The following is a 15,126-nucleotide window of genomic DNA, read 5'->3' as shown; positions in this document are numbered from 1 at the left end:
TAAGGTACTATCCCACATTTTTTAAAAGCGTTAATAGCAGTCAAAGGTGTTGCAGCTTGTAAGAAAGCCTCACCAAAAATTTTAGAGATTTGGAAAGCTGTTACCACTCTGCCTGGGTTGTTATTAAGAAACTTTTCTAATGCCATATCATAATATCGTGCTGAAGGAGCCATGACACCAACATCGGTTGGCTGCATTCGATGGGTGGAATGTGGAGGCAAACAAATGATATGTACATGTTTTTCCCTAGCCAAATTAATTACTTCTATGTTTTTTGTATGGCTGCTGTGTCCATCCAAAATCAATAAGATCGGATCGTCTTCACTTGGTTTCGTTTGTTGAAGAAAATGTTGAAACCATATTAAAAAGAGTTCACTATTTATCCAGCCACTATCGCTACAGGCGAATATTGAACCTGGAGGTGCACCAGCTTGGAGTTCAACTTTCATTCTCTTTCTTGCAAAGATTAACATCGGCGGTATGAAGATTCCTGATGATGACATGCAAATAACGGCTGTTGTTATTCCACTTCTATCAGCAGAAGTAAGCCGTCCAACTTGTTTCCGTCCTTTATGCGCCAAGATTTTACTATTACATTTGGGGACTGTACCTAGACCTGTTTCGTCACAGTTAAAAACACGCGTTGGATTGACATGTTTAGAATCCAAAGTAGCTTTATACAGATCAAAAAATTGTTTTACATTGTAACGATTAAAAGCTTCAGCTCTTGCAGCAGATTTTGATTCGGGTTTACGTAATGAAAGCCCTGGGTGCCGTTTTCGAAATCCGTACGCCCAATCTAAACCTGCAAGTTTGTTTGTTTTATTATATGGATGGTCTATGTTATTTTTTTCGGCTAACTGGAAAGCTAGGTGACGAAAATCAAGCAAAGTAATTCCGTATAAACGCTTCTCCATATCTAAGATATAATTATACAATTCTTCTTCCTGTTCCTTGGTAAAAACCGTTTTGTAGAAACCTAGACCCTTTTCGTCAGGAGAAATTCTTGTTACTTTTTCTTTGCATCTGCGAATTAACGTTGCTTTCGGGATACCATAAACTTTACTAGCTTTTAAATAGCCCATTTCCCCAGCTTTAACTGTCCGGATAGCATTCTTCAAGGCAACAAGAGACCAGGATTGTTGCTCAGTTTTCCTCACATAATTTCGTACCATTTCTAACTGCAAAAGAAGCATATAATTAAAAAAGTGTCAAGAAAATATAATGGGGCAATGTGAACCACTCCTAGTCCACGTTGCCCCATGCGTAGTGCACATTCAAAATATGGAAATTAACGTACCAGTTCACAACGTATCAAAAGCAAATCTTAATTATTAAAAGCACATTTTACAAGCAACACCACAGTATCAAAAAGTTAAAATAATCATGTCTACTTACCGAGAAATCTTTAGTCAAAAGTAGTAAATTCCTTAGATCAGCAGCGACGAAACACGTGTTTTTAATTATAACACGTCTGAACGTACTCCCCGTGCGTTCACACTCATACTAAAAGAAGATAAGATGTCTACGCATATTTGTAGTTGTTACTAGATGCAGTGTTGCCAATTTTAAACAAAATAACCGATGTGGTTTACATTACCCCCATGGTCCATGATGCCCCATCCTCCCCTAAGTATCACACTTTTTAATAAATCTAAACGATAAGAAACATACAAGACACATCTTAGAAAGAAAGAAAGAATCACACAAAACTTCGTATATGAAAATGATCTAGGCATCACTGCGCAAGGAGGAATCTTTGAGAAAGATACCATGCCGAACTATTACAAAAACGATTTACTTAAACCAAACCCAGCTAAGATGCAAGTAAGCTCATTTTATCTACGCACGCACCAAGCAAACTGGAGCTTAATAGGATGTTGTCATTGCAAACAAACTGAGAAACTAATCCACGTATGATATAGGCTGTAAGAAACGTATCAGAAAGTGCTTACCAGAAACAATATCGTCAGAAAATCAGGTAAGGGGCCAGACCGGCCATATTGGAAGGCAGAGTACACCTTCCCGATTTTGTCCAAATCAAGGCATGCCAAAAAAGGTGATAGCATTCTGAACGAAACATGCAGACTAACATGAGGCCTATGAAGAGAACTCCAATAGAAAAGCAGGGAACCTATAAACCCCGTCCTTTTTTCGGAGGCAAATATTAAAATTCAAAAGATTAAAATATCGCAGAAGATTCCTGGATGTAGCTCTGGGTGGCCCACGTACTTACCCACTCGATAACAAAATACCCAGTGACGCAAACTCCAAAAGTCCAGTATGGGGAACCGAAGTGGTATCAATTAAAACCAACCAAATAAAATGTATGAATGCGGCGCCATTCAGATCATGGAACATATATTCACCTGCCCAAACTGTCCTGGTACCTGCAGCCTCGATAACCTACGGCTTATCAAGCATGAAGCGTTGGACGTGGTCCAATTTTGAACTTTCGGTAACGAAAAAGTACAGTAAGTAAATCTATCCATAATAAATTCCTTTGCATTCACGTCACGTCACGGTAATGTGTATAGTCTCAATAAAATGACGGACCTTTTTGAAATACATTTTTGATATATAAACATTATATGTCCAAATCTTCACTTTTCTCAAACTTACTTTTCTTAAATTAACAATTAATTAAATTAACTGCTATTTTTGTGGTGTAATTATTTCCATGTTCTGTTTCCTTTTTCTATCTTTTCTAAGTACAATTGTCACTTGATAAGTTGACAGGTATGAGACCAAAGGGGTATCGGTTTACCAAAAGTGTCCGAATTACTGAAATTGATTATATATTTGGCATTGTTTTGTAAGCAGTAGCCTACAATATTCTTAAATTTTATGAGTAAAATGCTACCCAGATTAATATGCAAATGAAACACTCATTTCGGCTAACTAAAACATGTTTATTAAAAGAAATATGGAAGCTAATAAATTTAATGTACATACAGTGTGTGAATAATACCTTATAAACATTATAAAAATGTTTGTGACGGGTAGCTCTTTCGAGGCGACAGACTCAGTAAGACACAGATTGAAATAAAAATAAATCTATTAATTCTAACGTATGTACAAAAATAAAAATAAAATATATTTTATATCCCCGCCTGGATCCCGCGAGAGTAAATTCCCCGGCGGACGTTTGTAAAAGAAAAATTATTATTAATAACAGAAAATGAAATACGCGAATTCGATCGCACGCAGACTTATACTCGCTTCCACCTCAGTCCAGCGGGAGCGCCAAACGCTCTCGCCATCAAAATATTCGATTGTGCAGATCCACGTTATACTCTGAGTCAGAGTTGACGGTAACGTTCAATCCACTATACCGACGAGTTCTGCTTGATTAAGGACAGAGCATAATCCTCACTGCGGAAGTCTTTCTGTCCGGGTTGGCTCGCAGATTCAATGCACTAGCGAGCCAGGGAGCCTAGAGCGTTAGCCACAAGACTCCTTTAACTCCGCCAGCCGCTCGCTTTAAATAGCCGCTCCGGACCCCACCTCGTCGTCTTGTCGTGGAAATGGATGCGTGATTATCGACACTCCCACGGTTCGAACTATTGAACGCTGTTGCTGTAGGACATCCAGCACATCGTTACATGTTTAACTAAGTGCCGCAACTAAAGTAGATTAATTATGGACGTACGTAAATACATAATGTGCTCACACTTTGAAGTCATTTGCTCGCATCAAAGTGTTTGCATCCAATATAGCAACATCACAGTTGACGATAAAAGATTTTTCATCCTGTTCTTTCTGGGCCACGTGTTCATCAGATTCTGTCATTTCTTTAATTATTTGTCATATCTTTGCAATTTTATAGGGCAGCATCTAGTACAACTTGCTCAGGTTGGTTATTGGATTCTTTGTTAACTTCTATTGAAAGGAGTGGGTTGTTGAGCCAAATATTCTTCCACGATTTAATCAGAGCAGTAAGCTTGACTTGCTGCCAGGTAAACGCATCATTGATAATTGCATCTTTGATGTTGAAGTTTTTCAAAATTGAAGTGATGTTAGCATTAGGTTCACTTACAATATCCACAATGAGTTGTTTCTTATAGTGTGCCTTGAAAGTTTTAATAACGTTTTGATCCATGTGCTGAATCAATACAGTAGTGATTTTCGGTAAGTACATTGCCTCGATATATCCATCGGCAGTTTCGATTTTTAATTCGTCCTTATCAGGATGTCCTGGAACATTGTCTAACAAGAAGAGGGCTGTCACTGGCAGTTTCTTTTTTCTTAACTCATCTTTAACTTGTGGGACAAAGCTGTTCTTGTACTAGTCCAAAAAAACTTCTTTTGTCACCCAGGCACAGCTTTGCCACATGTACGTAATTGGTAGCTAGCTTCCCAATATAAACAAAACATTTTTGAACGCACGCGGTTTTTTGGACTTCCCACGATTAGCAATTTCAATTTGTGGGATCCTGATGCATTCGCGCATACCATGAGAGTAAGACGTTCTTTCTGAAGTTTTCTATCTATCTATCTATCTATACAGCTCTTGTTGTCCAATTTTGGACATAGGCCTCCTCTTCCTTCTTCCACGTCTTTCAAGCGACAAATGTCTTTATTGGAAGTTGCCGCCAGTTAAGACCAGTTTCATCAGCGCAGCGTTATAAAATTGTTCAGGAATTAGGTCTAATTCGGTGATCCTTTTGTTCAAATTCTGAATTAATTCAGATATCTCAGACTCATCTGCATTCAACTTCTCTCCACGCATCTACAAAAATCGTATTCCGCACCGTTTTTTGAAGTTTTCGAACCAATCTTGACTAGCAGGAAAATCAGTTTTCTTTGTTAATTCCTGATAAAAAAAATCATTTTTTAAAATGTCACCTGAAATAGGAGCTTGTCTGCTTCATTGTTGTTTGAATCAGGTATGCAGAGCTTCTTCAATATCAGGAAATTTACTCATTTTAAAGGTTTTTCTGTCCTTAGAATAATTCTTTACAGATTTCATAAATTTTTCGATTTTGTCTTTGTTCTTCATAATGTCATACATTGTAGATCGTCCCATATCACAGAATAAAGAGTTTTACCACACTCGCATCTCTTAATAATATCCCATTTATCTTTTAAAGTCAGCGTTTTGTGTTTTCGTTTTGAACTTGTGCCTGCCATTGAACTGAACTTTGTAAACGAAATTAAATAAAAGTTTAGCACTAGGTACGTATTACTGTATCTAAAAACCCTGTCGAACCGAACTGCTCACTGAAAACACACGAAATGAAGCATCCAGTAAGAATGAGATTCATGTCGCGACAGGTTTCAGTACAAGCACACATGACGGCGACCTTGACGGGAGGTGTGTCGGACTACCGAGCGTGTCGGATTGCAAAACGGAGTATCAAGGGTGTACTGTACTCTATAACCTTGGGTTTTGTGATCTGTGTATTCTATTTTCTACCATGTTGAACGATAAAGCATATTCATTTCTATTTACTTTTGTAATTGATTTTTCTATGACTTCATCTTTAAGAACCCAATTTCTGATTGTCTGGCCAGCAAATATTGCCTATAATTAGAAGCTATTAGTTTAGAAAAGCTAACTTTTTTATGAATTTTATTTGGTTTTCAAATTTCGCCTCTATCAAAGAAGAGTTCTTGTGAACGAATCAAAGAAGGTATTCAAATACTATTTTGCGATAAACAAAAAGTACGACCATTTTCCAATAGCAACAACATACTTTAATTAAAACGATAAAATGACATCGTTAGTATTTTACAACTCATAAACTTTGTTTATAACATTTTTGTAGAAAACCTAAATTTAGTTGTGGTTTCATAGACTTCTCCAGGATATAGCAGAGGACTCGGAAAGTTTTCCTAAAACAAAATAATATTTAGTATATTTTATACGTTAAAAAAATGAATAATGTTATTAATAAATATTAAAAAAAAGTTTTAAATAATAATTTCTTGTGAGATATTCATGCAAAAGCTCTTTCAAATGTTTCAGTTCCACACAAAATATTCTTGCATAGAATAATTCTTACTTATTGAGCTATGCTAGACAAATTGTTCTATAGTTTTCAGTCTGCTTCTAGTGCAATGTCCAAGGTTTGAACTCCAATTTCCATGAAGGCGCATCGATTTTGATGGAATTTTGAAATTAACCTTCATTTACCCTAAACTTCAATATCTCTTTCAGAATTTTCGTAATCATAATTAGAACCGAAACATCTCAAACTTACTTAAATATTGTTACTGTAGCGTCAAAACATTTAACTTACTTGATTAACAGAATCAGGATAAATTTGAGTCTCCAAACAAAACGCTCCATGTTTTTTGATAAATCCACCATCCTTTCCAGGAAGACTGTTATTTTCGGGCAAAAAGTTTCCGGTGTAAAACTGTACTCCGGGCTGATCGCTATACACCTCTATTGATCTACCAGTAGCTGGATGAATGACGCTTGCGACAAAATTATCTGAGTCTTTCTGAGCACTGTCGTGATTGACACAGAAATTGTGATCGAAGCCGGGTGAGTTGGGAACCTGGTTAATTACGTCACCCAGACGAACGGGATGTCTAAAATCGAAGGCCGTACCTTCGACTTTCTCAAACTGACCTAAAAGTATACAAAAATGTAAACACACAAACATAAAATTAAATATACGAGTATTTTGCCGGTTATAATAAAAGTAAAACATACTTAAGTAAATATTCACTAAATGGTTTTCTCTATATTGCAATTGCTGAGAACGATGAACGATCTGGAAATTCCGTGCAAGTTAATAAAGTGGTAAAAATAATAATAAGAAACGTTGTGATGAGGATTAGTCATGGTGGTAAACGGTCAGAACAATTCGAAACAAACTCGGGTTAAAACAAGATGAGTCCTTGACTACAACTCTATTTATTATAATTCTGGAATAAAGGGGGGTAATGTTTTTACCTCGTTATAGGCTCTGTTGCCTCTTCGAGGGCGTTTTGTTAAGGGAAACGTCAATCTATGCATATTGCCGCTCTCCGAGACTAAGTGGTTACTACAAAGCAGTTTGTAAGAAGGACTTCTTATCTTTGTGTGTGCCGGTTCTTCCACTACGATAACCCTGTTGTTCATCTACTAAACTTATCCTCTGATTTATTAGTACTTACAAAATTTTAGTTGTAAATTTTACGGTAGTATTTAATAAGTTTATATCTCTGTTTTTCTGGTTGTTTTTTATCTCCTTTTTTTAATAGTAGAATTAGTTCGCTCGTTCTCCATTCTGTCAATATGACAATCTCATCTCAGAAAACTAAAACAATAATAGTCAGCAAAGAACCTACCAGATGTAAAATAGAAATTGATGGCATCAGTATTGAACAAGTAATGGAAATAAAATACCTGGGAATTACACTGTCTAGCTATGGAGACCTGGACATAAAAGTGAGAGATCAAATACAAACAGACTGGCAGGATGCCTTAATAACACTATATGGCAAAACAGACACATTAACACTGAGATGAAGTCAAGAATTTATAAAGCCTGTGTAAGACCAATAGTGACATATGCCTCAGAAACAAGACCCAACACAGCCACAACGCAAAGGCTACTGGAAACGGCAGAGATGAGAGTACTGAGAAGAATTAGAGTAAATACGCTGACAGATCGATAGAGAAGTGAAGACATTATTTTATCTGAATAGGAACGGAATTGTTTGATCTAGGGATCTCAGAATTCAATCGTTCTCCTTCGACGACAATGCTATTCGTGAGCGCATTAGCGAACTTTGTTTCAGAGTAAGTGAAAACTCTAACGAAAGAGCGTGCAATTATACGAACTATTTTGGTGAATGGAAAATTGTTTTCGGATAGGTTATCCTTGATATCTTTTTGTGAGAGATTTTTGTCGACGCCGGCAATGACTAGGTGGAAGGTTTGACGATGGTTTAGAGCAGGTTTTGGATTGGATGAGACTAGTTTAGATTTGTATTTGAACCCTAGACTAATGGAGACATTGTTGTCTCTTGTGGTTTGGCGTAGTCTTGCCGTGAGATTCCAGAGGTCTGGAGGGATGGTAGTTCGTAGAGGCTGCCTTTTGCGATGGGAAGACTTTTAGACAGTCTAATTCCGCCAATAGGTTGTTTTCTTCGATGAGACCGTAGAATGGTCTCTGCTGACAAATTTTTGGGGAATGTCTTCCATTCTGTAATTTTGGATAGTGTGTGGTGGTTGTTGTGTGGTTTGTGTTGCGGGTTGTGTATTTTGTGTATTTTTGGTTGGTGGTTGTGTTTGTTTATTGTAGTGAGTGAGTGTATGGGTGGTAGTATTGGTTGTGTGTGTATAGGAGAGAGTGTACATTGTGATTGTAGGAGTTCATATGTAGGGGAGTTTTGGGATCAACGATTTTGGGGTGAGGGGTGTAAATTTTGGAAAGGGATAGGGGTGTGTTGTCCTGTGTGTGTATTTCTTTGTGTTTTCTTTGGTATGGTGTGTGTTTTTGGTGGTGTGTTGCTTGAGTGAAATGAACAATGAAAAAGATAAATGGAATATAATCTCTTAAAGACGAAGATTTATTCAATTCTAGTTTACGTCTTGTACTTTCACATTCAGTGTATTCAGTGTACTCGCAAGATCAGGAAACATGAAAGTATCTGAATGACGATCTTTACTTGATGAGTGATTATTTACTGATATTATTACCGGTAATACAGTATTATCAACATCCAAGATTTTGTCCAAATTCTACGTTTTCTTCTTCTTTTAACACATGTTAAATCGCCTTTTTTAGTTTTTCTTGGTCACATATAATAGGGAACTTTCTAACAATGCTTGTACATCTTTTACTTTAAATATCGCATTATGTCAAGCTATATATCTTTTAACTTGTGTATATATTAGGTCAAATTTGTATACATTAAACTTTTACAGATTTTAAAAACGAAAGTTTTTGATTATTAGCCACTTACTGATATCCTGTTTCTTCTAAGAAGTATTTAGCAGCCGTTTAACTTGACAGAAATGGTATAGTATTATCCATTACTACAACCGAACTGTTTGCTACTACTCACTGCAAGACTGTAGTAAACAGTGTAGTGTCTGGGGGCTCAGCAGAATGAGACCCCAGAAGACTTAAAAAAGACATGAGAGAGGATGTCGAAAGCTCGGCATAGTGACAATCGACGAGGTTCAACCCGGAAACCTGGAGAGTTTTATATTCATTTTTAATATTATTAATCTTAGTTTTAGGTTTAATTGGACTAGGGGCGGAAATCTTTGACATTTCTGACCATCCATATTGTAGATAAAACAAATTAAGAGAAAAATGATATAACGAAAACTAACTGTTATAGTTTGGACCTATATAAAAAACTAAACTAAGTTTAAGAAGTAAGTGGTTTTCAAATTCTAGTACTTTATGAAATTTTTCTAGGCAGGATTTTGCAAGGGAAGATCAACGACCAATCAAAATTTTATGCTAAACCAAATTATAATCAAAAGCTATGGATACATCATTTCAGCACAAGTACTTTTCATTGATTACAAAGCCGCCTACGATACAATAGACAGAACAAATTAATAGAAACGCTAAAAATGACCAAATAAATGACCAAATTAGAAAAATCATTTGTGCTGCGAAATGCAGTGGTAATTTTTTCTACAAAGAGCACCAATGCTTATGATTCGCTGATGATGTGGTTCTCATTGCAAGAAATGGAAAAGAACTGGCAAGTATAGCAAAAAGACTGATTCGAGAAATCTCTAAAATGGGACTGAAAGTTGATAATAATAAATCTTAGTACATTAAAATCTCGAGCAAAAAAGGAATAAACACCAGGGGCTCCATTAAATTAGATAGATCCGTTGTAGAATTCGAGAAGGTGGATGTACTTACTTAGGTGCCCTTATTGATCAGACATGTAAGGAAGAAATTGAAATCGACCTGAGACTGACCAAGAGCAATAGATATGCTGGGGCCATGAACAAAATAATTAAGGCCAAATATCTCGTAATACAAAAATAAGAGTATACAAAACTATAATTAGACCCACAATGCTATACGCTGCCGAGACATGGACTATGAACAAAAATATACAGAACAGATTAGAATCATGAAAAAGAAAGATACTTCGCATAATGTTTGGTGAAAAAAAAGTTGAGGGAGAATGGAGAAAACGAACTAATGTAGGAGTGTACCAATTGTATGCTAACCCTAAAATAACAAAAGTAGTGAAAAAACGTAGACTAGAATATCTCGGACATCTACATAGAAAGAATGCAAGGTCATAGACAAGTCAAGAATATTGGTAAGAGAGTTAATTAGGGCAAAAAAGAGAGGAAGACCAAGAAAGAAGTGGAGAGATGTAGTGATGAAAGATGTCAGCTGACAGATAAGAAGAGAAAACGATGGAAATCATTCATCCAGAATTGGCCTAAAAGGCCTTAGGCCTAAAGCTATACATACATATTTTATGATTTACTTCTACTGTACTTACCTGTAGGTATAAGAGAATCATCAACGGGCGTAATATGGTCAGCATTAATTCTAACAACATGCTCGTACAGCTCCTTAGCCCCAGCATCATTACCTGCTAAGTTAAAGTACGAATGGTTGGTTAGGTTTACAACAGTCGGTTTCGTAGTCATCGCCTTATAGTTTATAATAAACATATTACTGACGGTTAGCTCGAACGTTACGTTTACCACTAAAGAACCAGGATAGCCTTCTTCTAGATCTGGCGAAAGATAACTTAAAGTGAGTTGGTTTCCCGTGATTGAGTAGTCCCAGACGACCTTATCGAATCCTTTGATGCCTCCGTGTAAATGGTTGTCTCCATTATTCGTAGCTAATTGGTACTCTTGGTTTTCAATTTTCATTTTTCCTATACAAAATACAAAATATCTTAAAAAACAAATTCAGGAAAAATGTATATAAAACTGTAGAGAAGGTACCAGAGGGAACTTTGAGAATCGTCAGACACTATAGAAATATGCTAAAAGTGCAAATATATAAGTCTCCAGACCAAAAGTCTAATTACTTCTTAAATAAATGGTCCAAATTGTACAAAAACCAAAGTATTAAAGTACAAAAAGCCATAGTCACGAAAATCTTAAATTTATAAAACTTTTCATTGCCAAATAGTTTTGTAATTCAGTAAATATAGAATGCTGTAATTTTAACATTATAATGTTATTATAAAACGTAAAAGAACAAATTACTATTTTAATGATAAGGAGCTATAAGAATTGAAAAAGGTCTTATAGTGAAGCAGCCAACTTTTTCAATGATACTTTCCCAAAACATTCTCCTATGCATAAAGCGTTTTGAGAAACCTGGACGAGTAAAAGATGTCGCTCGCACAAGTAAACCAAAAACTGATACAATTACGACAAAGCTTTAGATTTAATGGAGAGTTTTGTTGAAGATCCACATACATCCTTACGCAGAGCTGCATAAATACAGGATTAGTCTTGCATGTATTCCATAAGAATTCATTTAAACCCTACAAAATCCAGTTGCAAAAATTATATGAAAAAGACTACCACCGTAGATTACAATTTAGTGAGGTTATGATTAATAAAATTCAAACTGAAGAGAATTTCGCTAACAAGATATTTTACACTGTGTGGAGACGTAAATCACCAAAATTCAAGATATTGGAATGGAGTAAAAATCCACATTGGATACATGAAAACCATACTCAAAGACCACAAAAAGAAAATGTATGGTCGGGTATAGTGGTACTCAGTTAATTGGGCTATTTTTTAAAGAAACAATTGCTACTTAGAAATGAAATTATACCTGTCCTGAAAAACAAGTTATCAACCAATTTTAATGAGATATGGTTTCAGGAAGGCGGAGCTTTAGCTCATTTTGGTGTAAAAGTTCGGCGTTATTTAGATCAGACATTTTTCGGACGATAAATTGGTAGATTAGGTAGTATTGAATGGCCTCCTCGTTCACCCGATTTGAATCCTAAAGATTATTTTTATTGGAGACACTAGAAAAATAGAATCTATAAAGCTAAATCAGCAAGTGCTGCAGAGCTAAGGCAAAGAATTATCGATGAATCCATATTAATTTCTAGAGACACATAAAGAAATATAATACACGCTTTCGCTTTTTTATTTTTTAAAAGCTTCGTTAGTTCTCTACAAAAAATAATAGTTCTCTACAATAAACAAAGAATTTGTAAGTTTTGTTAGATGTCATAAAAACTGTATGATTATTTTGCTTGAAAAAGAAATGGCTTACGAGAAACAAAAAACTGAAATAGAGCACTACTCTTCATTAATTTTATTAAAATTTAACAGACTGCTTCATTTGGCTATGACGTTTGAGATCCTTTATAGATACTTAATACGATTTAGCAGGATATACTTAATGGGGACAACTTATCATCGGCAAGACGTGTTCCTATGGCTAATAGCGAAATTCCTCTGGAAATATGGACCAGCTTAAATAGAGTATATCCAAATTTGTCCTACTACTAGGGTGCCCCAAAGAGTAACATTATTGTGTCCACGAGATACATGGCACAATGGGAAAAACGTTTCCTTAGCGTTGTCCCAGAGAGTTGACGAACTCCCGGGGGTTATAGCCACGTCATGGTCTAGGAGCGGTATACTACCGACACTTGTCTACCTGACAGTATTTCCTTAGAACCTGTAAGAATAAACCTAAATAACCACGGATACAAGGAAAAAGGGAGCATTGGCCGAAATAAACATAAAAAGTCGGCTCAAAAATGAATATGAGATAAAACAAGTTCTAGAATATATCTACCTAGGCCAAATTCTGAAACTTGATAAAGAGAACCAAAACGGAAATCACCAGAAGAGCAAGACTCACATGGGTAGGATTTGAAAAGCTGAGTTGTATACTTAAAAACCGCTTAATCCTTTCTTCCTGTCATGACATACGGATGTCAAACCTGGACCTTAACCAAGGCAAATATGAATAAACTAGCCACAACAGAAAGGCTAATGCAAAGAGCAATGTTGGTATACGACTGTAAGATAAAGAGAGAAACGACTGGGTAAGATCAAAAGCAAATGTCGAGGATATCACAACAAAAATTACCAAACTCAAATTAAGCTTCACGGGTCATACTGCTAGACAAAAATACCAACATTGGAGACCCTATAAAGATAGACGACCAAGAGGAAGACCACAGATGAGATGTTGCTCAGAATAGAGATTGATGTAAGGAGTTGGAAGAGGTCTATGTCCAAAAATGGATGATAGAAGGCTAAATAACCACGCATACAAGGAAAAAGGCAGGGCCAAAAATTACTCACCAATGAGTGTTTTTTCTAAGAGTATACGTGGGGATTTTAGGCGGATGTATTGGCCAATTGAATACAAAAAGTTGGCTTAAAAATGAATATGGCAAAATTAAAATAATAACAAACACAGACAACCACAGACGTATAACTGCCAATGAAATAGTACAAGTCCAAAAATATATTTACCTAGATAAAATTCTAAAATTTGTCAAAGAGGCCCAAAGCGGATATCACCAGAAGAGCAAGACTCACATATGTAGGATTTGGAAAGCTGAATTGGATACTTAAGAACCGCTTAATCCTTTCTTCCTATCATGACACACAGATGTCAAACCTGGACCTTAACCAAAGCAAATATGAGTAAACTAGCCACAACAGAAATGGTAAATCCAAAAGCAATGTTGGTATACGACTGTAAGATAAAGGGAGAAACGACTGAGGAAGATCAAAAACAAATGTCGAGGATATCACAACAAAAATTACCAAATTTAAATGAAGCTTCACAGACTATACTGCTAGACAAAAATACCAACGTTGAAACACCACAATACAACATTGGAGACCCTATAAAGATAGACGACCAAGAGGAAGACCACAGATGAGATGTTGCTCAGAATAGCGATTGATGTAAGGAGTTGAAAGAGGTCTATGTCCAAAAATGGATGGGCGAAGGCTAAGAAGAAGAAGAAGAAGACGATGATGATTATTTCAGTCTGAATATTTTTTGATCACTTTTTACAGACAAGGTTTGCATTTTCTAATAGCTTTACAAAACAAAAAGTTTTTAGACTAAATCAAGCTATCTGTAGTTACGTTACTTTTCTACAAATTGTATGAAGAATTTTTATTTAATAATAAAAAAACACTTTAAATTTAGAATAAATAAAATACTTACCTTTCCCAATTCTGTTAGCAAACCTTCCAATCGTAGCACCGAAGTAGGGATTGTTGGGTTTTACATACCCATCCAAAGTGTCAAATCCTACCGCTATATCTCTGGACTTTTTGTATTTATCTGGCACACAAATAGAAGTAATACAAGCTCCAAAATTTATAACCTTAATCTCGGTCCCGGCCGTATTTTTCCAAGTAAAGCACTTTATTTCGTTAAAACCTTTCTCTGTATCTTTGAGAATGTCGAAAGGTTCCACTGAAAGCGAAATATCGGAAGAAGTAACCGATTTAACTCTACCCGCCATGTTTGTTCACGAGAGTCCTATACTAACTAGTCTATTGTTGGCCTTCGTTAGTCTTAAATGAGGGTGTGATAACATGTTGCTTCACCAACAGTTATCACTACAATTTATTTTTGTATCAAATTATGCAATGCATGACCTTAACTGATACAAATTGAAGTCACGTCACTTTTTTACAGATAAATTGATAATACACGTCACATAATTTAACAGACAGTCTAATTTGTTTTAGGTAGGTACATTAGACATTTACGTCACAATGACAACTTGACATTTATAATATAACATAATAAAAATATAAATCAATAATTTATTTTGACATCAAAATCATAATCTAAATGTTCGTTACAATGATATGGATTTCCAACACCATCCATAGTACAAGATCCCTTTGCAAGATCACTGTTTAGAACGTAGTTAATCTTCTACTTCTTTCTTCCTGTATGTAGGCTTTAAAACCTGTTTCTTCTTCAATGTTAGCCTCCTAAATTGTTTAAATTATCGCACCATCTTTTTCTTAGTCTGCCAATACTTCTTTGTAAATTTGTGACTTATCTAGTGCTCTTCGTACTATCCTATCCTCTCTACCATTCTACTAATGTGTTCGTTCCACTCCTGTTTCCATTTTGTTATCCATCCATTTATGTCTTCTATATTGCATGCTCTTCTTATGTTTTCGCTTCTCTCCCTATCCAACAG

At 35.8% G+C, this 15,126-nt stretch overlaps 2 protein-coding genes across 2 annotated transcripts in view; both read right to left on the bottom strand.

The window, feature by feature from the left end:
* Nucleotides 1-15,126, bottom strand: part of fng (Fringe glycosyltransferase) — a 510,279-nt gene that overhangs the window by 260,007 nt on the left and 235,146 nt on the right. The gene's annotated exons all lie outside the window — the stretch shown is intronic.
* LOC140436486 (galactose mutarotase-like) lies at nt 5,678-14,624 on the bottom strand. Its single transcript, XM_072525345.1, has 4 exons — nt 14,127-14,624; nt 10,438-10,824; nt 6,246-6,583; nt 5,678-5,838 (listed from the first exon to the last, which is right to left on the bottom strand). Exons 1-4 carry the CDS (start codon nt 14,428-14,430, stop codon nt 5,755-5,757), a joined length of 1,113 nt encoding a protein of 370 aa, XP_072381446.1. The 5' UTR covers nt 14,431-14,624; the 3' UTR covers nt 5,678-5,754.

The sequence above is a fragment of the Diabrotica undecimpunctata genome, chromosome 3, assembly GCF_040954645.1.
Source record: "Diabrotica undecimpunctata isolate CICGRU chromosome 3, icDiaUnde3, whole genome shotgun sequence".
In the NCBI taxonomy this organism is placed as follows: domain Eukaryota; kingdom Metazoa; phylum Arthropoda; class Insecta; order Coleoptera; family Chrysomelidae; genus Diabrotica; species Diabrotica undecimpunctata.
This window is presented reverse-complemented; position numbering and strand designations above follow the sequence as displayed.

Excerpts from the sequence above, each read along its gene's own strand:
- LOC140436486 (XM_072525345.1), bottom strand. The coding sequence starts at position 14,430 with ATGGCGGGTAGAGTTAAATCGGTTACTTCTTCCGATATTTCGCTTTCA. Across the intron at positions 10,825-14,126 it reads TGCTAACAGAATTGGGAAAG|GAAAAATGAAAATTGAAAAC; the intron begins GTAAGTATTTTA and ends TATTTTGTATAG. Across the intron at positions 5,839-6,245 it reads ATCCTGATTCTGTTAATCAA|GAAAACTTTCCGAGTCCTCT; the intron begins GTAAGTTAAATG and ends ATTTTGTTTTAG.